Below are 21317 nucleotides of genomic sequence, written 5' to 3' on the forward strand. Positions count from 1 at the left end.
TATAATTAAAGAAAAACTAAAAACGAAACCTTATTTTCAAACCTTAAAAAAATACATTTCACACACGTTATGTTTCAATTAGAAAATTGATAGTATATATATATGAAGCTACTTGTAATGAATCTTGTAAATTAAATCTAAAAATTTGAATAGCTTGAGACAATACATTATTCTAGAAATAATACATACACCAATAATTCTAGCACCAAATATGGGTGGAGGATATCTTGGGGCTCCTCTTTTTCAAAACAAAACAAAGAATACAGCCAGCACTTGATTTAGTAATTTTTTTTTTGAACTTTTTAGTTCATTACCTACTAATTAACATTATCCTATCGATACATTGGCAATGATAGAAAATAAAAGCACACGGCCACCATATAGCATTATATATAATGCTCGCGATAAATAATCATAGAACCCTGCCATCGCATATAAAGATTAATGTTTGGAGCACACACTTTTATTGTCGAGTCTTTAAATAACGTCTTTAGTTGTGTAAATATCCAAAATATTATTAGTAAATTGCTTTTCAGAGTGAAAAGATGAGATTATTTGATCAATGTTTGAGCAACCAATGTCAAACTACCTCAAGATGGTGGATCTTAATGTATCTCACCATTTTACTTACAAATGTAAAGAGTTTTTGCTCAGCTTATTTGTATTTAATTGATCGAAATGATCAAAATGATCCTTTTTTTTTATTAAATAAATAAAAAAGTATTCAAAGTATATAATAAATATCTGCATAAATGGAAATATAGATTGTGCTATTGTAGTCAAGTAAAAGAAAATAGACAAACTAGAATGTAAGAGTTAGAGTGGCCTTTATTCTTGATTGATTTGGTAGCATTGATATAAAAATTAGTGTCACTATTGATACGGATCTGCATATCATTACTAAACAAAGAAAAATGTCGTTACATACTATTCATTGTAATTCTTGCTATAGTGATAGCAATGTAACTTTATAAACATTAGGGAGACAAGGATGTGCTCATAAATGGTAAAGGAGGGTTCTTCAAGACAGTTTCTAGCTGGGTCTCGGATTAGTTTTCCCATTAGATTGTACGGCGGCATTAGTTCCGGTTCTCTGATACTGAAATAAGAATCAACAAGTTGCTGCGGCAAGAGCTAATTTGACATTTTAGATAGATAGCCTTTCAATATTTACTTGTTTTCAGTAGAAGCTCTAATAAAATTGATGGTTCTTACTTATCTATAGGATGAAACTACCTACAGTTTCATAATAGTAGCTATAGTAATAGTAATAGCGCGTAACTTATTACTTGTACAGTATCTCAACCTTTTTAATATTGTATGATGTCCTTATCTATTGTCCTACTTCTTTTGTAGAATAGTTACCATTAGTTATTTTAGTTTCAAAACTTGGTTTGATTTGCTTTGATTTTCTTTTTCACCATCTTTATTTTGATCACAACCCTCTTTATAGACATTTATCTATATATTTCGCTCATCCTACAGAATGTTTAAATTGTAGAATGAAAGAAAGACGGAATATACTTTGGTTTATTACTTTTAAATATAAAACGTTTATTAACACCCCTCCAAGGTGAGAACAATATCCTTCCAAGAAAGCAAAAAAAAGCAAAAAAAAAACGGGTGGTTCTACAGAAAGTGCCAAGCGATTAAGTTATAATCTCAACAGGCGCCATGACCTATTGTATCCTCTCTTGGCGCACTTAATATGATTTTTCAGTATGTCAATAAAAATTCATTCGTTGGCTTTGACTAGAATCAGATAATCCTGACGTCTAGTATTTTTTTTGGTATATATATATATGTGTGTATGTGTGTGCGTTTATACACTGCTTTTTAACACTCTGATTACCTTTTTCTTCTTCTTTTCTCTAAAATAAAAATACAAAATGCAATACGAAAGGTTAGTACTCAAAAGATAGTATTATTCTTATTATTTGGTATAGACATCTATGCTAGCCAAGTACTTGGACTTGCTTTATATTTATTTATTTATTGCAACTACAGTTATATGGTGAAGTTTATGTCTTGGTTAGACAATGCATGCGAACAGATTGGTCGTTATTCTAGAGAAAACCTTTCAACAATTTCCTTGGCGCAGCAACTTTAAAGATCCCATCCAGACCGTCCTTCGAACCTTCTTATGCTTTTTAAAAAGCAAAATCCTCAATTGCATTCATATGTATATTACTTCATCAACACTGCCGTGTGACTCTAACTAGACCAGAAGAAGCAAAAGATAAAAAAAAGGAACTTCTTTATTTTTCAAACGTTTCTATTTTATTTTCTCATTTGTCATAACAAATCCAGTACATAGTTTTCTCATCCTCTTCTTCATTTTTTCTCTCTTTTGGATTTTCTTATTTGAACAACACGCAAATAAATACATTTATTACTGACTGTTATTTTTGTTACTGTAGTATATGATTATACAAGAAACTGTGGCAATACATTACTAGGCTGTTTTTCTCTTTAAAGAAGATAACTATCTGTGTTAATTCACTTTAGTATATACTCTTCACCCCCCTTTATTTATTTATTATATCCTTTGGCCAATAATGATATATATACATATTTAGAATTAGTGATTATATCGAAATTGAACAAAACGTGATAAATTGATTCGATTATCTGAGTCAAGAGTTAAAAAAAAAAAAAGACGAAAAGAAAGGCAGTTTTAGAAAAAAATTATTTTAAACTCATATAGTTTTTCATAAAAAAATAAAAAAATAAAATAAAGCTAAACTTTTTTTAGATAGTTTCTGATGTTGTTGTTTTTGTTGTTGTTGAGTTTATGGTAACCTTAGATTTTTATTGGCTAGAATTTATATATTGTAAAACGCAACTTTTCTTTACAGAAAAATTACATATATATAAAAACGCGTCTTTTTACTTGAATTTTGTAATAAAAAAAAGTGAATGTAAAGAGAAAGAACAATCTTTATATGTACATTTAAATTTTAAAGCAAAAATATATAAGAAAAAAACAATAAAATCAACAGCAACAACAATGAAAGGCTTGCAGCTTGTCTCCTTACAACAAACTGCAATGTCATGTGAAGACAAATATAGAATAGAATATTTGAATTGTGTGGTTCCACTTTTTCATTGAATTCCTATATATAAAGATAAAATCAACTCCGATATAGTAAAAAAAAGAAAGAAAAGAAAAGGATATAAATTACCTGTACAATCACCCTTGATATATTCAATTCAGGAAAACTTATAATCCAATCATCCTACATACCCACAAACTAGCCTGCTCTTGTTGCTCCTCTCTTTCATATATAATCCTCACTCCACGTGACAGCCCCCCTCCCCTCCCCCCCACCCACATACAACCTACCTAGCTAGATTAGCTGGTTTTTTTTTGGGAGACATTCTTACTTTACACAAAGAATAGTTCGTGATTGAGAATGAGTCAGTCAAAGACACCTGCAACAAGTGATCTGTCTTTATTGACGGGATCTGTAACCAATTCGAAGAAATCAGGTGAACTAATGTTCTAATGGGCAGATTCTTTTCTTTGTTGTTGTTGCTCGGGTGGTTCTTTAAATAAGAGTAGTAATAAATGAAATGAAATATTATTTAATTATTATTATTATTATTTTTAAAAAAAAAACTATAACAATAATAATAATAATAATAATAATAATAATAATAATAAATATTTGAACAAGATACTTTGCAGGAATCCCCACAAATTACAAGAGTCCCTGCCAAAGAAGGCAAGACAGGAAAAGGAATTGAACTGGAGTACAGACATCAAAAGGTTGTCGGCAGTGGATCCTTTGGAGTCGTGTGCCAGGTCCGGTTTGTAAAAAATGGACAAAAATACGCGATCAAAAAAGTATTACAAGACAAACGCTACAAGGTAAAATAAAGAAATAATTATAATAAAAATTAAAAAAAAAAGAAAGAGAAAGAGAAAGGTAAAGGTAGAGGTAGAGGTAGAGGTAGAGAGAATATACAGACAAAGGAAAGGATAGAAACTTTGATTGATTGATCTATGTCTTTCCTAATAATCGGAGAATTTTGTTTTCTTCTTTTTCTTTAGAACCGTGAACTAGAAATGATGAAGAAGATGGATCATCCGAACGTGTGTGGCCTTGAAGCCTATTTTTATTCCACGGGTAGCCGAGGGGTAAGTTTACTAAAATAAAAAGAACTTATTGTATAGTAATAATATGATACTAACCCACATACACGTATATATACATAAATATATACTTCTTTTACTTGTTGTTGTTTGGTTCTAATTTTAGGATGTGTACCTTAACCTGGTATTGGATTATGTTCCTGAGACGGTTCATCGGGTGGCACGTTATCATGCCAAAATTCAGCAACCGATTCCAATGTTGCAAGTCAAGCTGTACACTTACCAATTGTTTCGATCGCTTGTTTATATTCACTCAATTGGTATATGTCATCGAGACATCAAACCGCAAAATCTTTTAGTTGATCCTGTCAGTGGGGTATTAAAGTTGTGCGATTTCGGAAGGTTTGTAAAAAATAAATAAATTAGAATGCTACTCCTAGTTAGTTAGTTAGTAATTGGATCTTGACTAAATTCGAATTATGTATGAATACGTCTGTGCCTGTGCCTGTGCCTGTGTGCGGATCATGTTATATACTATATATATATTATAGTGCGAAATGCTTGGTGGTAGGTGAGCCAAATGTGGCCTACATCTGTTCAAGGTACTATCGAGCACCCGAACTTGTTTTTGGTGCGACAGACTACACGAGTCAGGTCGATGTGTGGTCAGCAGCGTGTGTAATGGGTGAATTGCTGCTTGGACAGCCAGTGTTTGTGGGCGAGAGTGCTATTGACCAACTAGTAGAGATCATAAAAGTACTTGGAACTCCTTCACGAGAAGACATCAAGGCTATGAATCCTCGATACATTGATCATAAATTTCCTCAGATACAACCATATTCTCTCCAAAAGGTAAAAAATATATATAGCTATATGGTTGCCTAGTTACATATGGTTGCCTAGTTACCAGTAGATATATAGAAGAAACAATAACAAAAAAAGGGAATATTAAGATCAAGATCAAGATAAAAGTGAAGATAAAGATAAAGTGATTATATACATATGTATACCCTTTTGAACAAAGCAAATCAAATCAAAACAAAACATAAACACCCAATCAATTTACATGGTTAACATTTGTAAAGCTTTTCCGTTGGAGAACACCGCCCGAGGCTGTTGATTTGATGTCGCGCACACTTGTGTACAACCCTACTATTAGACACACTGCAATCAAACTGCTTGTACACCCCTTCTTTGATGAACTTCGACATCCAGATACACGTCTTGGTAATGGCAAATCTCTTCCACCCCTGTTTGACTTTTCATCTCAAGGTAAAGATAGCTTGTAGATAAACTACAAATCTTTTTATATATACTTCTATCTCTATATATGTTTTTTGTTTTGTTTTTGTTTTCATATGCGTATACGATTAAGATAAAATAAACGAGATGCAGCAAGTATAATAATGATATATTCATGTATATATGTATATATGTATATGTCCTATATATGTATTTATGTATTTATGTAATGTAATGTAATGTAATGTAATGTAATGTATATACACAATGCATAGAACTATCTGTTGACTCTGAGTTATTTAACATGCTTGTACCGGAACACGCCAAAGAAATGCTGGTGAAACGGGGCCTTGATTTGATGAGCTTTGAACGATAACCAAAAAAGAAAATTGATTATGGTGTATTGATTGATTGGCGGGGCTGTATCGTTCTCTAAATTTACTTTTTTGGAGAATCGTCCGGAAAGAAAGGATCGACATGGAAAGTAAGACACACACGAAAAATAATAGAGAAAAGATATATAGAGAGAGAGATAAAGAGAGAATATATGTATATATATATATATATATATTCTTCTATTTATAGTGTTTTTTTTTATTGAATGTATGCACACAAGAAAGAACCTAATGAGAATGCAAAGAGGGAGGGAAGATGAAAGAGAAGAAGGAAAACGTGAAACTAGAGAGACGATGATAGGACAAAGTAGTAAAATAAAATAAAATAAAATAAAAAGTAAAATAGAGGGAGAAAGTATATAATATAATATATATATATATTAGTGTGTGTGTGTGTGTGAAATTGAATGTATGGGAGTGTATATATGAGTGAGTGTAGAGAGATGTATATTAACGACGCTCTTGTCCTTGAAGAAGTTGAGTGTGAGGTGGAAGAGCACCATCAGTGCCCATTTCAGTCCGATAGTCATCCTCAGACCAGAATGGATCGTGTACTGGAGGAGCAATGTAGACGCCTGGTCTGTTTTGTGGGGGCTCATTGCCAACGCTACTCATTTCGATCTTTGTATTCCTACCATTTGGATTCTGAGTAGCGTCGGCAGCGTCGGCAGCGATCTGGATATCCTGCTTGCCAATGTCTGCCGCAAGCTCATTTCCAATACCAGCACGGGTACCCCAGCCTACCTCGTGTAGAGTAAAGAGGGCGTAGATCTTCATGATCGCAAAGTAGTAATTGAATAGTAACCAGGCAGGCAACGCCCAGATGTCTAGTGGACGTCTGATGAAGTGTGGACCGAGTTTGATGGCACGGGTGACCAGAAGCCAGATGATGTATGAGATAGCAATGTTCCATCCCGGCAGCGGTTCGCTTGTCCGGTCCTCCTTGTTCTTCTGGATCGACGCAAACACACCCACCAAGATAGGACCAGCCAAAAGGGTCAGAGGGTTGAAAAGCTTGTCGACCATGGTGAATGCAACATACGGGTGGCGGCTCCAGATGTAGCGTTCGGTAAACAGCGACCTGAAATCAGAGCGCCAGGTGTTTCGGGTCCAGCGCAAGACCTGTTTGACGAATCTCCAGTTGTTCTTGAAGGTCGAGAACAGTTCGGCCTCTTTGCAGACCTGAGCATAGGTATTCCAGCCATGAGACACCATCCAGCGTGTCAAGAATTTGTCGTCACCCGAATTGAGGGGATATTTTCCCAGCCAGAGGTCGTTAGTGAAACAGTGCTGGAAGGCCGGGTCCTTGAGGATGAGGGTACGGTAAGCGGCCGTGCGTCCCGAAAGACAGCAGACGCCGCCGTCAATGTGGGTTGAAGAAGCGATTTCGATGTTGCGACTCGTCAACCGATATCCGGCCAGGATCTCCCAGACGGTCTGGTGGCCATTTGGATCGACCGCGTGAACCGTCTGGCTTGTTCCAACACCGCCCATCTTCAGATCCTCGAAACACGCGAGGATGTACTCGAGCATCGTCGGTTTCCAGATCGCATCGTCGTCTGCGAACACAATGATCTCGGACTGCGTCGCATTTACGCCAGCCACCATCTGTAATCGCTTGTTGGCTTTGGATACAGTCAGGACCTTGATTTTGGTTGGATCGACTTCATTAGCTAGCTCCTGCAGCGGTCCGAGCATCTTTGTTTCTGTGATGATAATGATCTCCTTTGGTTTACAGGCCAACCAGCTCCTGGCTGCAATCTTGAACTCTTCTCCGGCATCAATGGTTGGCACGATAATCGTCACGTCTCTCTCAGGGTCATAGGTCGGGTTCTCCTTTGGCCGACGTGGCTTGTAGACCAGCCACGCCACTAACTTGATGAAGTACCAGAGATAACGGTAGAATCCAATGATTCCAAATGGCAAAAAGAAGGGCAGAAGCCCAACATCATCTGTCAGATACAACATCAGACAGTGACCTTATATGTAATATGTATTTATGCTTTTGTTGGTTTGCTTTATAAAATAAATTTATCAAATCTAACAAATTAAACAAATTAAATATCTAAAATTAAAAACCCAACGTAATGTAACGTAATGCAATATATAGATATATTGTAATGAAGAAAGAAAACAAAGCAAAGAAAGAAAGAAAGAAAGCAAAGCAAAGAAAAGGAAGAAAGAAGTGTATAATTTAAAATTCACTGTAATGTGTATATATATATATATAATTATCAATAATATTTATGTAGAGTTTTGGGGTTTCGTTGTTTATATAAATATATTTTTATACTTGCTGCCCATCAGATCAACCATCCTATTCCGTCTGGCTTGTGACGACAGTCCCAGCCAGGAAATATTCTCTTCTATAATATCACTGTTGCACTTACTCTATAAAAAGATCCCTCTTCTTTGGCACTCCCTTTTTACTTTTTTTTTCTTAAAATAATAATAATAATGGTTTCTTGACCGGAGATATATATAAAAATGTTACGAACAGTAAAAATAGATTTTTTTTGTAACCGTCAAAAATATTGAAGCGTCTTTTGTTATTATTATTATTGTCTAGGGTATTTATGAAGTGCATGGACCTATTTGCTAACTTCTTTAAACCTATAAAGTAACCTTTTTTTTCAAAAGTTATTGGTAAAAGCAAAGTGAAAAGTAAAACGTAAAAAGAAAAGACATCTCGCATTCAAGGATAGTTTAACTTGTACTGAATGAACGCACAGCAAAAAAAAAAAGTATGTAAATCTCAGGAGGAAATTGACCCAAAATAAAAAATTTTAAAAAAAAAGTTCAACTATGTGTACTCACATACACATTATAAACTATCTTCACTGCACAGTAATGTCTATGTGAGCACCTTTAAAAAAAACCAATAAGAAGAGCATTAGGAAGACATGCTGCTTTTGAACCTACGTACCTTTTGTCTAATGTTTTTGGTTTCTTATTTTTAGTTGGCTGGTTGTTTGTTTGTTTTGATGAGTTAAGTCAAGTTGAGATAAGGTTGATTGACTCACTAAATAATCAAGTAACTAAGTAACTAAATAACTAAATAACCTAGCAACTAAACAACATAGCAACTAAATAACATAGTAACCAATTAACCGTGTAACCGATTCAGTAACTAAGCAACTGACTAACTCATCTTTCTTCTTTGGTCTGGTATTGACATGATATGACAATTAAGAAACAAAACAAAATAAAAGGATTACAAAATACAATCAAATAGTTTTGGTGTACAAAAGTTTTCAATTCAATATACAGGGACAGAACCTTGATCTATTTCAAATCCAACCCTTTTTTTTTAAAAAAAAAAAAGTAAAATAGATTGTCAAGAAACATGTTGTGCCTTACTTCATTAAACAACATTACAAAACTTTTTTTTTTGTTTTTTTTCTCTACTGCCTTTCGGTTTAAGTACCCAAGTTGAATCTCTAGAATATAATATAATATAATATAATATAATATAAATACACATGCGTCTATAGAATATAACATATAAAATAGCACAATTCAAAAGAAAGGACAAAATTGGATGAGATTTTAGGAGGGGAAGGAAAAGAAAGGGATGGGGAGAATATTGCTTAATAGAATAAAGACTGAATATATATATCTTATAGTGGTGTATTTGTCAATAATTTGATATGATTTTTTTCTTTACTTTGAATTAAATATGTCTAACAAAGAAACCCATATGTCACAATACATGTAATTTATATACATATGAGTGAAGAATACTTCTTTTGACCAGAATGGACCTTGTAAAATAAAATCCTGTATATAATGTTTAATATGTTTAATATGTTTTTTAGAATCATCAGAATATGACAACTTCTCTCTTATTCTTATTCTTATTCTTATTTTATTATAATACAAGCAGCTAACATTAGATAGTTTATATCCAAACAGCTTACTTACATGATTATATAAAAAACGTGTTCAGAATCAATACCAAATATGTCTCACCTACGGAGACAAGGTACATGCATCTTATAAATCTATACAGCTATAACTTTTTTTAAACTGATAAAGGGATTGACTAAACCCCTTTTTCAAGCGAAGCGTATAGACCAATTGACTATTTATGCAAGCAAATATTTATGTATCGTGCAAGGCTAAAAAGCAGTAGCTAATTATATTCCCTTGATCTGTAAAAATAATGATAAAAACCCAGTCCTATACAAGACACAATATACTTTCTCTTTTCCTCTTTCTCATTTTTATTATTAATAATTGATTAATTGATTAATTGACTCATTGATTTATTTGCAATATAGTTTATTAGATGCTTAGGCGTAGATTTACATGATTTTCAATAAATTTACAGTGTATATAATAGAATATAATGTATACATTATTAGGTATTATAAAAAAAACCCGGGGCTTCTTTATACTTTGCAATAAGCAAAACGCTTTGATGATTAAACTTCAAAAAGAAGAATAAGTAAAAGGTAAATATATACATAAATAGACAAAAAGAATAATGGGTCTATTGATAAACTATGGGAGTTAAGGTTGCCTTTAGCCTTAAACCCACCAACTAACGGACATCATTTACCGATTTTCTTTCTTTTTCTTCTGTTGTAATAATATATCAATCAGTTTATCTTGATATTCAGAGTCGTTTGATACTGGAGGATATATTGTGAAATCTATATGTATACATTAGTACACATTTTACAATTCTATAGACTTTTATCAAATGGAGCAAAATAAAATAAAATAGAATAAATTATTGATTTATTAAGTACACATGAAGCTCAATATTTACAAACGGATAGAGTCCATTCTGTTTTCCAAAACGTCTACTGGCCTGTCATTTGATTTTTTGCTTTTACTACCATCCAAGCAGTACATCTTTCGCCCAGCCTCAGGATTTAAAAACTCATAATGATAACAATAGAAGCTATTGTCTTTATATAAGTTTTCTAATTCATTTTCATTTTCATTCTGTTGTTCTTGTTCTCGTTGTCCTTGTTCTTGTTCTTGTTTATTGAGATTGATACTAGGGCTGATATAAGGACGTTCTCGGATGTAGCTGCACACATTATCAACCTTTCTGAGTTTTTCAAGATAACTAATAACCGCCAGCAGTTCACTCTCTCCATGTGCGCGAAAGGTACTCGAAAGATGATCAAAGCTCGTGAGATGGACGCTGTTATAAGGCTGTAGGACCGTCTTTTCGGGAGAATCGTCTAAAAGAATCGTATTTGTGGCATCGTATTCTCCATTATCGAACGCAGACCAGACTCTTTTGAGGTCTTTGATGGTCACGATCTTCTTGTTGTATTGATTTGGTGTCAGACCAAAATAAGTACGGTCCCAGACCTTCACAAGCTCTGGTCTGTGGTCTTCAAACATCCGGCACATCCTGTCTACATTCACTGGCTGGGCAGAGCTCCATACCATCACTTGGAAGTTCTCAAAGACATAGTCTACAAACTCATCCTGATGTGGTCGGACGTACATTCCTTTTGAGCCGGTTCGAGATACAAGTGTTCCATTCAGATCCAAGATCAACAATTGTTTCTTTCTGCTGAGTGTTTTTAAGCAATGGTATCGTTGATTGGCTAATTCCAAGTACTCTCTTGTCGGGCTTCTCGGTAATGGTGAATAGCGAGGAGAATAAGAGCTCATTTGTTTTTTTGGTGCTTTATTAAAATCTGGGTTTAAGGAATCTTTGGCAAGTGGCGAACTCATCCTAAGCAGAGATCTAGGAAAATAAAAGCTTCTTTTGTACATGATTTTTTTTTTTGATTAATTTTTTTTTAAATTTTATTTTTATTTGTCACATTTATATATAAATATAAATATATATCAACTTGGCGGGCTGTACAAAGCAGACATTTTATTTTATTTTATCTCAAATATTCATTTAATGTATATCTGCATTTGTATTTTTTCTTTCTTGATGACGTATAAACATTTAAACCTCTCTTTGTTTGTAGTATTATTTGCTCTTACAGTTCAATTCAATTCATTGACAAGGAAGTAAAAAGTAAAGAGCCAAGAGCCAAGAGCCAAGAGCCAATAATAACGAAATTTAAAGAAGAAGAAGAAGAAGAAGAAAAGTAATCTTCCGGATGATTAAATAAAATAAACGCAAAAATCTACTTTTTTTTTGTTATCATGCAAAATGCTCTACCTGTCTACCCCCTTTTTTTCTATTAAAATATTATTAAGGGGTGTATGATTGTGTGCGTGTGTGTGTGTGCGTGTGCGTGTGTGTTTGTATGTATGGGGCTTATTTGACTCATAAACAGATCGTACATCCTTAATTGTATATAAGTTTGTGTCTAAATGCCCTGACGATCCCCAGTTTGTCCGCTTAAAGACAAAGACGCCATAAACTTATTCGTTGTTCTCCTGTATGACGGCTGAAATCTTAATGATACAGAAACCGATTAATTAGATTTCTTTATATGTTTTTTTTTGTTATGTTTTGTACCAGAAAATACTTATGTACTTCTACAAGAGAAGCACAATGTAAATCAATGCATTAACAAGAGAAACAATTATATTAGTATATCTGTCAAACCAATACTATTATAAACTACCTTTAAAGAGAATAATTTCTTTTTTTTTTTTTAAAAAAAAAAGTACAATTTAAATAAATAAAAATAATAATAAAAATTAGTGGATCTCTTGACTTGCACACCATCAAGTCTGTTAAAAGAGCAGCACTTAATACACGTGATACCCTTGGAAAAAAAAACACGGTGAGTACTGGGCTATGGAAAGGCGCATGCACACACAATAGCTATTGCGTAAGAACATTCCTTCTTCTCTTTAAAAAAAACCTACTTACCAAACTCAACTTAACTCAACTTAACTTAACTTGTATCTACTAGTTTTGCGTTGTGAGGCGGATGCAGGGCAATCCACACAACCCAGCCAGATGCATCCATAAGAACCCCTTGAAGGCTCCTATAACAAGCAGGCAACATATTTCATTCAATCTTCTCCTCTTTTTCTTCCTTCTTTCTTATTTATTATGTCTACTGCAGACCCTCAAAAACGAAAAAGTAGTATGGCACTACTCTACGGCCAGATACACTCAGTCTTGGTAGAAAAGACACAATCACGACGATTTAGTGCTTCTGCCGCAACCACTAATACAAATACAACTACAACTGCAACTGCAACTGCGAATAAAAATACAGCTACTCAAATAACCCGTGAAGAATCTCCATGGGCAACATGCGACAGTCATTACGATACCGACAGTAGCACCACAAGCACTGCACTCAATAGCCCAATAACACCACACCATAGCGAAATGCAATGTGGCGAACCTTTAAAACCATCAATCAATCCACTCGCTTACACTATAACAGCTGTCCAACAACAGATCAATGAATGTCACAGGCAACAAAGCCAATGCGAACAGGATATCAAACGGCTAGAGTACCAGTGCCGTGCTCGTCAGGAAGCGCTCGAAAGTTGTGTGGTTGGAATCGTTTCTCTAAAGAATGATCTCAAGGTGTTTAATCTCAAATGCCTCGAAGAAATGTCGCAGATCGAGACCATTCAACGGTCCAAAGAGCGAGCCAAGCGTGAGCTGGAAGAGTTGGGCCAGCGCCTTTTTGAGGAGGCCAATCACATGGTCCGCCTGGAGAGACGTGAAAAAGAGCGCCTCCAGCTTACCTATGATCATCACGCGTCTGAACTCAAACACACCCAGGCTCGTCTTGGAGCCACCCAAAAGCAACTGGAAGCCTTGAGACGGAGTGTGGAAGCCAAGGAGATCACCACACACGAAGGTCCACTTGAAGCCTTTACCCGTGCGCGCATTGATCTCAGTCGTCTTCACGGACAGCCTTTGCGTGTGCAGTGGCTACCACCACCCAATGAAGACGGGAACAGCAGTGTACTGGCTGAGTTCCATGAATTTGCGCTCGCCCTTCCGAGTGTGTCCTTGCGTAAGCTACACAGCCTAAAGTTTATGAAGCATTGTTTGGGAGACGACATTGAGCCCTGTCTACGCATGGGACCCAACCCACTGATCACATCGCGCAAGATCATCGATGCCGTGGTTGTCAAGACATGCTTTGTCGAAGCCTGCCCGGACGGCTTTGCACGCAGCCAGGTAGAGCGATACTTGCAAGAACAGGCGATTGCCGCGACGGCGAGTCTGTGGGAACGGTTTGCTTTTTCGCCACATGTGTCTGGCTGTCAGGCGTGTGGACGTGCGATCCAGCAGCCAGAAGAAGAAGAAAAAGAGCTGTCCTACAGGTTCCGTGTGTCATACTTTGATGACTGGGCGTGTATTGACCGATATTGCCGTGATCGGTTAGCCAGTGTAATGTCATTTTATGATTTTATTCACAGGCTTCGGACGGGTGTGTACCAGCACAGAACACTATGGGATGTTTACCAAGAGTGTGTTTGCCTACGACTTCAGATGACTCTTAGCAGGTAAATTGATAATTATCTTCTTCTTCTTCTTAGCTATTAGTAGCAATATTAATATTTATATAAACTATAAACTATTGAATACCTGTTGTTACAATTTGTTACTATGTATTATTATTCTTGGAGTATCATTTTTTTTGGCTTTTACTTTATTATTATTTTTTATTGGGGTTATCATTGATGTTCTGTGTAATGTAGAATGGGTGCTCTTCCAGTAGTGCTTGAGGCATCTGGTTTGAACAGTTCGACCATTGGGAAAGCGTCCACTGGTCTTGCTACTGAAAGCGGGTTATCTAGAAACACTGTGTCCAGTATTGGGCGACTGTCAAGTTCCACCGAATCTATTATCACTGTATCTACCCTCCATTCAATGACCTAAATGTAGTAAATCTCGCTATTAATGTTCTTACACCAGATGTAACACTTCTGCTCATTTTTTTTCCTATTATTATTTTTATTATTACTTTATTTTTTTTCGCCTTTACCTTGCCTCACAAAAATACCCCCCCTTTTTTATTTTTTTTTTATTTTTCTTTTATTCCTTTCTTTACCACGCATGACCTTGAAGTAGTTGCCGATGTATCAGCTTATCTTGTAACTGTTTATACATAAGATTAAGCCAAAGTACCAAATATATATATATATATATATACATATATGTATATAATCCTTGACGTTTATACAAGTATAATATCGTTGCACGGGACTAACCTATTTGCTTCAAAACATTTTATTTTTGCTTTCTCTTTTATACTTGTATATACATTTATATTATATACCTATACACTCTTGAAAAGAAACAGGCCTTGTTCACTAATAACTGTGACATTTCTGTTATATGAGAGAGTATATTATGTTCTACTATGCTATATAATAAGGAATTCAGTATAGAACAGTGTAGACCAGTAGAGTCCAATAGAGTGCTATTAAAGAAGAGTACTAAAGAATAATAGGAATAGCTTACAAAAAGTGCTAACTTCTTTAAAAGTAAATACATACATGTATAGCCTGTAAATACAAATAAAAAGTATAAGCATTTATGAAAGTACTAGTATCATTGGTGTGAAAAATACCACTAAAATATAATACTACTAATAGTATTATATTCTATTCTTTTTTCGGTTGTTTCGCTCTGTCCAATGTATAGATTTTTGCTTAATCAATAATTCTTGATAATGTTATCTTTTGTGTTTCTTTCTTTTCTTTTTTTTTACTGTTGTTGGAATACACAATTTACATTGAGTAGATCTTTCTTTTTTTTTTACTTGGTTGCCAAGTCATTTCTCAATTTTGATATTCTCATTCTACTATGTGTGTGTATATCTATATAGTATTCTTCTCAGAAAATAAAAAATAAAATCTCCTAAGTTATTCCTATATATATAATTGGTGTATATGGTTTTGGATATAGAACCTAATCTGTAGAGATAGAGAAAGGCTGCCTTCACATGAGTGAATTTATATAATGTGTGTAGTTGTACTTATTGGTCAATTGGTTTTCGATACCAATACGACTTATTCCATTTGTTCGTTGTGTGCGCACTGATCCTCTATTGGGTAATAAGTCGCAACACAGAAGAAGTTATGCAATAGAATTTTTCCGTTTTTAGGTGGGGGTGGTAATACGCGGAATTAAGTGAAAATGGATAATCTTGCTATATTCTGTCTTTTTGTGCGCCCACTCCTTGTTACAGTCAGATACCAATTGATACCGCGTACCCTTTTTTTTTGCAGGGTTGGAAGGACAAAAGCTTTAATTTTTTTTCTTTTTTTTTATATGTGTGTGTATGTGTATTTTATCTTTGGACTAGTCCAAGATAAGATATTTGTTACACCTACCCATCAACAACACTTAAATACAGCCAACATTTTGACTTTCTTTGCTTTTTTTTCTCTATCATTACTCTTTCCAATCCTCGCTTCTTTCGTTGTACTGTGAATTGATCAACCACAAAAGAAGAATAAGAAGTCAAGAGGAATAATACTACCTTTAATATCTATATAAATTCTTTATATTTTTCTTTAATATATTTTTTTAAAAAAATATAACATGGATAGTAAAAATATCCACACAACATCCTCAACTCGTTCGAGTGTTGAAGAGAGCGTCCCTGTCCCTACCGATCAACAGTCCGTTCGAAATGGAGCAGTCAAAAGCACCACAGTTTATGAAGACGAAAAGAAGGCAGACATGTACACTGTCGATGTATCAGCCGACAATGATCTGAAGAACGTCGATTCCAAGGTCTCTGACGACGAAGATGATTATGTGGAACCTCCAAGCAAATTTGGCATTTTTTACAACAAACATCTTCGCTGGTGCCAGTAAGTTAAAGCTACCAATCTCACTACAGCCACAATATAGAAAAGCATTAGAACAATATACACTTTGATTTAATGTAATTCAATTCAATCTAATTACATTTTGGAATGAATTGAATTGAATTGAATTGCATTACATTACATTAAATGGCATTACATTTCTTTTTAAAAAAAGAAAAATATAATATAATATAATCATGAAATAGCTTATTAATATCATGTACTGTCTTTTTTGTTTAGCTTGATAATGTGGCTCATTGCTACCGGTTTCCTCTGTGCTGCCTATGCTTTGCAGGTCCCAAAGGGTTACAGCTCAGAGAATTTGATCTTGGGTCTTATTTATGCCTGGTTCAGTCTTTACGTATTCTTTGCCCACTTCCCTACCGCCATTGTCACTGTTCCCTTTAACTTCTGTGTTAACATTATTGCTACCCCTATCATGAAGTTCAGTCCCATGATCCGCCAGATTGCTTATGGCTGTCTTGTCTTGGCTGTCATTATTGTAACCATCTTCTCCCTTGAGGAAACTGAAACCTCCACTCGTGTCCAGCGTTTGATTGCCCTCTTTGGCATGCTTGTATTCTTGGGTGTCGTCTTCCTTTCATCTACCGTAAGTTTTTGTTTTATTTTGTTTTGTTTGTTTTTTTTTTTGGTTTTTGGTTTTTAAATAACACATTATATTTTATATAGAACCATAGAGCCGTAAGATGGAACACTATTTCCGGTGCCATGTTGCTCCAGTTCTTGTTGGCCTTGTTCGTCTTCCGTTCTGGTGCCGGTCAGAGCATCTTCTCGTGGTTGTCCACCTTCTGTGAGGGATTCCTTGGAAAGTCTTACTATGGTACTTCTTTCGTGTTCGGTGCTGCCGTTGCTGATTCCGGTTCCTTTGGCGTTGGTGTACTCCCTGCTGTCATTTTCTTCGGTGCCGTTGTCCAGGTTCTCTACTACATGGGTGCTCTTCAGTGGATTCTTGTAAGAGCTGGTAAAGTCTTTATGACAGTTTTGGGTGTTTCTGGTGCCGAATCTATTGTCGCATGCGCCTCTGTAAGTATTATTATTATCAGCATTCATTATTGCATCATACCTACATACATATTTATGTATTGTTATTCCAACACAAGATACACTCCTGATTATTTTGTTTATTTACTCACATTTCGTTGCATTGCATCCTTTTTCTTTATAGCCTTTCCTTGGTCAGTGTGAAAATGCTATGCTTATCAGACCTTTCTTGCCTCACTTGACTACTGCCGAAATGCACCAAATCATGACTTCTGGTTTCGCTACCATCTCTGGTTCCGTGCTTTACGGTTACATTGCCATGGGTGTCTCTGGCCAGGCGCTTTTGACTTCATGTGTCATGTCTATCCCTTGCTCTCTCGCTATCTCTAAGCTGCGCTACCCTGAGGTATCCGAGCCCTTGACCAAGGGTGAGGTCAAGATGCCCGAGAGTCCCGAAAAGTGTGTCAACTTACTTCACGCCGCTGGTGTCGGTGCCTCGATTGGTATGAACGTTGCTTTGCTCATTATTGCCAACTTGATCTGCTTGCTTGCCCTACTTTACGCCGTCAATGCTGGTCTGACCTGGCTCGGTAACTTTATCACCATTCACGAGTTGACTCTCCAGCTGATTACTGGCTATGTCTTTGTGCCTATTGCCTGGTTGATTGGTGCCGACAACAGCGACCTTGTCCATGTTGGTCAGTTGATGGCCTACAAGATCTGGGCCAACGAGTTCGTTGCCTATGATTTGATGACCACCACCTACAAGGACCTCCTTACTCCCCGCTCCACTATTGTCTGCACCTACGCTCTCTGCGGTTTTGCTAACCTTGGCAGTGTTGGTATGCAGATCGGTGTCTTGACCACCCTTGCCCCTAAGCGTGGTGGTGAAATCTCACGTCTTGCTGTTTCTGCAATGATCTGTGGTGCTTTCTCAACATGGGTATCTGCTTCTATTGCAGGCATGCTGTCTTAAAAACCCAAATACCAAATACCAAAACTCTAATATCTATTTATTATTATTATTATTATTCCCTTTTACAACCAATACAACTCCTACTCATTAACAACCACCCAACCACCCTTTTTCTTTAAACTACTATTACTATTCTTACTCTTATTCTTTACTCATTGTTCTTCATTACTTTAATTTATCTTATGTATTTTTTTTAATATTAATAATAATAAAAAAAAAACAAACAAAAAACAAGAAACAAGAAACAAACTTGGCATTCATATTATTTTCTGTGCTTCTTTTGAAGCATCAAATCAATCCTTTCTTTTTCTTACCCCCTCTCAATTTATTCATAAAGTAGTAATCGTGCATATTTCTTAATGAATAAAGAGAAAAAAGGGCTTTAACGCTCTCTATTATTAACGACATGCACATGCATACATGTACATACATTTAAAAATAAAATGCCTAATAGAACAATATCTATATATCGCTTTATCCCATTGAAATTGATATATAATTTATTTCCTAAGAAATAAGTTTTTTCTTTAAAGAAAAAAAGCAACAACGACAATTTGTAACGTGGTGTGGTGTGGTGTTGTGTGGCTGTTGTATATCACACACATTACAATAAGTCTGCTGAAGGATAAATTTTGACCGAGCTATCACTATATTTGTGTATCCTTTTTTCAGTTCAAAGTTCAAAGATTGGGTTTCTTTTTCATCACCAATGCAGCTTAGTATATATTATGTATTTTTGGATTTGCTTTATAAAAGAAAGAAAGGACAAACCAGGTAAGGTGAGTAAAACGGGTCACGTTAATGTTAATGATAAGAATAAGTATAATCAAATATGGCTGATTTGTGGGTTGAGATAGATATAGGATCCGAACAAAAAAAAAGAAACAAATTTATTCTTTTGATACTTCTATTACCACCGCCGTTACAGATTCCTTGACTGGTTTTTTCTTAACCACAGGTATGATAATTGTTAGCTGATCTGTTGAGGTATATGTATATATACTGTGAGTGTACTTCTTTATAAAAGAAAGTTATATGAATTCAAATCAAATTCAAACAAAAAAATGTGCTGCTATTTTTCTTTACATGTACAGAAATGGCTGTTCTTGTACTGTGTAATGGTAACCATTCAACAAATTATTATTTTTAACGGCAGCTATCCCAAAAGAAAACTGTTCTTCTAATCAACTGCTGTTATCTGGTCCTACTGTATCATTTATGGATTTTATTATTTATTTTTCTGACCAGCCAATTTGAAGAGAAAACACAAACGAATTTCCATTATCTACACCTAACAAAAAAAAATATTAATGAATGCGGCATTTTTACCACCAAGAAAGACATCGTGTTGTACACCTAGATCGTCAACCTCTACAGTAAAATCAAAGGGTTCTTATCTATTGCTTTTTTTTTGTTTTTTTTTTGTTATCATTTGTAAATATTTCCGATATCAGCAAAATTAGATAATGGGCAAGGGTTATAATAGTCTGTTTTTTGGAACACACATCTTTGTAAAGTTCTTGAAAAAAAAAGTCTTTGGAAACCAAAAGGAAGCCCCAGAAAGAAGAACCCTGTTAATATTTCTTTCTTCTATTAACTAAACAGCGTGAGAATAATACCAATAATTCGATCCCCCCAATAAACCCCTCCCCACACGTACACGCATACAACCCCGGGTTCTCTCGCCCACTAAAGACCAAGCCTTTTTTTTCTCTTCTTCTTCAGATTCTTATTAAAAACACACACACACAAAAAATACAAAATACACAAAATACACAAAAAGCACAAGAAACACAAGAAAAGTTTTTGACTCTCAATTTTGAGCTATACACACACAGAGAGAGTAATACAAATCGGCTACTGTCAAATTCACAAAATGCACAAGAATACATATATGTGTGTATGAGAGAGATGGTTCACACAGCCCTAGAAAGAAAAAAAAGGGTTTTGTTATTATTAAAAGGAAGTAGCTCTTTTTCTTTGTATATCTATATAATCTTTATATGCTCTGGACAATTCTCAAGCTAGAGTAAAGTAGAACATGCCATAGTAGACAAGAGTAGACTAGGCTATTGAGTGTCTTGATAATCTCATGATTCTTTCTCTCTCTCTCTCTCTTTTTTTTTTGTCCGTAGAAGTTTAAAGTTTGGCTGTGGTTGTTGTTGTGGTTGTGGGGGAATGGAACAAATCGGTAAGAGAGTGAGCTAGCAAAATGTGTGCCGCGGTACAAGTCGCCTTATTTAGTTATCAATTAATCCATTTTTTTGAGCAAATGGCCTAGACATGGACTATCTCACAGACTGTCCAGGTATTATTATTTATTTATACTTGCATATATATATATTATAATTATAATTAAATTTGAATTGTATCTCTTGGCTGTCTGTAATAGTATTCCAGCGGTTTGGGTTGAGGAAAAGAGCAAAGGGTTAATTGGTTTCAAGAAAGCTGGTCAAAATTAATTGGTCAATATCTGTCCTACTGTGTAAAGTAGTAGGAGAATCAAAAAGAAATACAAGCTTATTTGATGTATTAACCAAAAAATAATAATAACCAGTTGTTTTTCTTTCTTCTTGTTATATATACATATACATATATGTATTAATGTAAATAAAGTATACTTATTATTATTAAGTAATTATTAATAGTTGAATTGCTTGGGACAAATGAAAGCAAGTTCTGACATGTATTATAAAGCATGCAGCAAAAGAATGCGCTTGTATTTTTTCCCCGCACAATACTTCTTCTCTTCATTTGATGTTTAAAGTATTATGTGCGTAACTTGCCCTTCCTCTTATTCGTGTAAGACAAACCAAAAAATAAAATAAAATAAAATAAAACATACGACAGGAGCTATACA

The 21317-nt window shown here is 35.0% G+C and overlaps 5 protein-coding genes across 5 annotated transcripts; 3 read left to right on the top strand and 2 right to left on the bottom strand.

The window, feature by feature from the left end:
* Window positions 1-3416: 3416 nt before the first annotated feature.
* On the top strand, window positions 3417-5717 carry GSK2 (glycogen synthase kinase GKS2; the record flags this gene model as incomplete). The annotated part of the gene is made up of 7 exons (XM_018441282.1): window positions 3417-3492; window positions 3681-3874; window positions 4058-4144; window positions 4266-4501; window positions 4651-4951; window positions 5185-5371; window positions 5617-5717. 7 exons carry the CDS (start codon window positions 3417-3419, stop codon window positions 5715-5717), a joined length of 1182 nt encoding a protein of 393 aa, XP_018293446.1.
* Window positions 5718-5861: 144 nt separating this feature from the next.
* PHYBLDRAFT_132644 (glycosyltransferase family 2 protein) lies at window positions 5862-7912 on the bottom strand. The gene has a single exon (XM_018429508.1). The coding sequence runs from the start codon at window positions 7702-7704 to the stop codon at window positions 6187-6189; it is 1518 nt and encodes a 505-aa protein (XP_018293447.1). The 5' UTR covers window positions 7705-7912; the 3' UTR covers window positions 5862-6186.
* A 2597-nt stretch (window positions 7913-10509) lies between these two features.
* Window positions 10510-11442, bottom strand: PHYBLDRAFT_143653 (hypothetical protein; the record flags this gene model as incomplete). Its single annotated transcript, XM_018431035.1, has 1 exon — window positions 10510-11442. The coding sequence occupies one exon, from the start codon at window positions 11440-11442 to the stop codon at window positions 10510-10512; it is 933 nt and encodes a 310-aa protein (XP_018293448.1).
* Window positions 11443-12736: 1294 nt separating this feature from the next.
* On the top strand, window positions 12737-14536 carry PHYBLDRAFT_64328 (hypothetical protein; the record flags this gene model as incomplete). The annotated part of the gene is made up of 2 exons (XM_018441283.1): window positions 12737-14160; window positions 14356-14536. 2 exons carry the CDS (start codon window positions 12737-12739, stop codon window positions 14534-14536), a joined length of 1605 nt encoding a protein of 534 aa, XP_018293449.1.
* Window positions 14537-16933: 2397 nt separating this feature from the next.
* Window positions 16934-18457, top strand: PHYBLDRAFT_20037 (hypothetical protein; the record flags this gene model as incomplete). Its single annotated transcript, XM_018439715.1, has 3 exons — window positions 16934-17089; window positions 17170-17523; window positions 17666-18457. The coding sequence occupies 3 exons, from the start codon at window positions 16934-16936 to the stop codon at window positions 18455-18457; spliced, it is 1302 nt and encodes a 433-aa protein (XP_018293450.1).
* Window positions 18458-21317: the final 2860 nt, after the last annotated feature.

Source organism: Phycomyces blakesleeanus (genome assembly GCF_001638985.1).
Source record: "Phycomyces blakesleeanus NRRL 1555(-) unplaced genomic scaffold PHYBLscaffold_7, whole genome shotgun sequence".
In the NCBI taxonomy this organism is placed as follows: domain Eukaryota; kingdom Fungi; phylum Mucoromycota; class Mucoromycetes; order Mucorales; family Phycomycetaceae; genus Phycomyces; species Phycomyces blakesleeanus.

What these genes read in the sequence shown, in the direction of transcription:
- PHYBLDRAFT_132644 (XM_018429508.1), bottom strand. Translation starts at nt 7,704, where the DNA reads ATGTTGTATCTGACAGATGATGTTGGGCTTCTGCCCTTCTTTTTGCCA.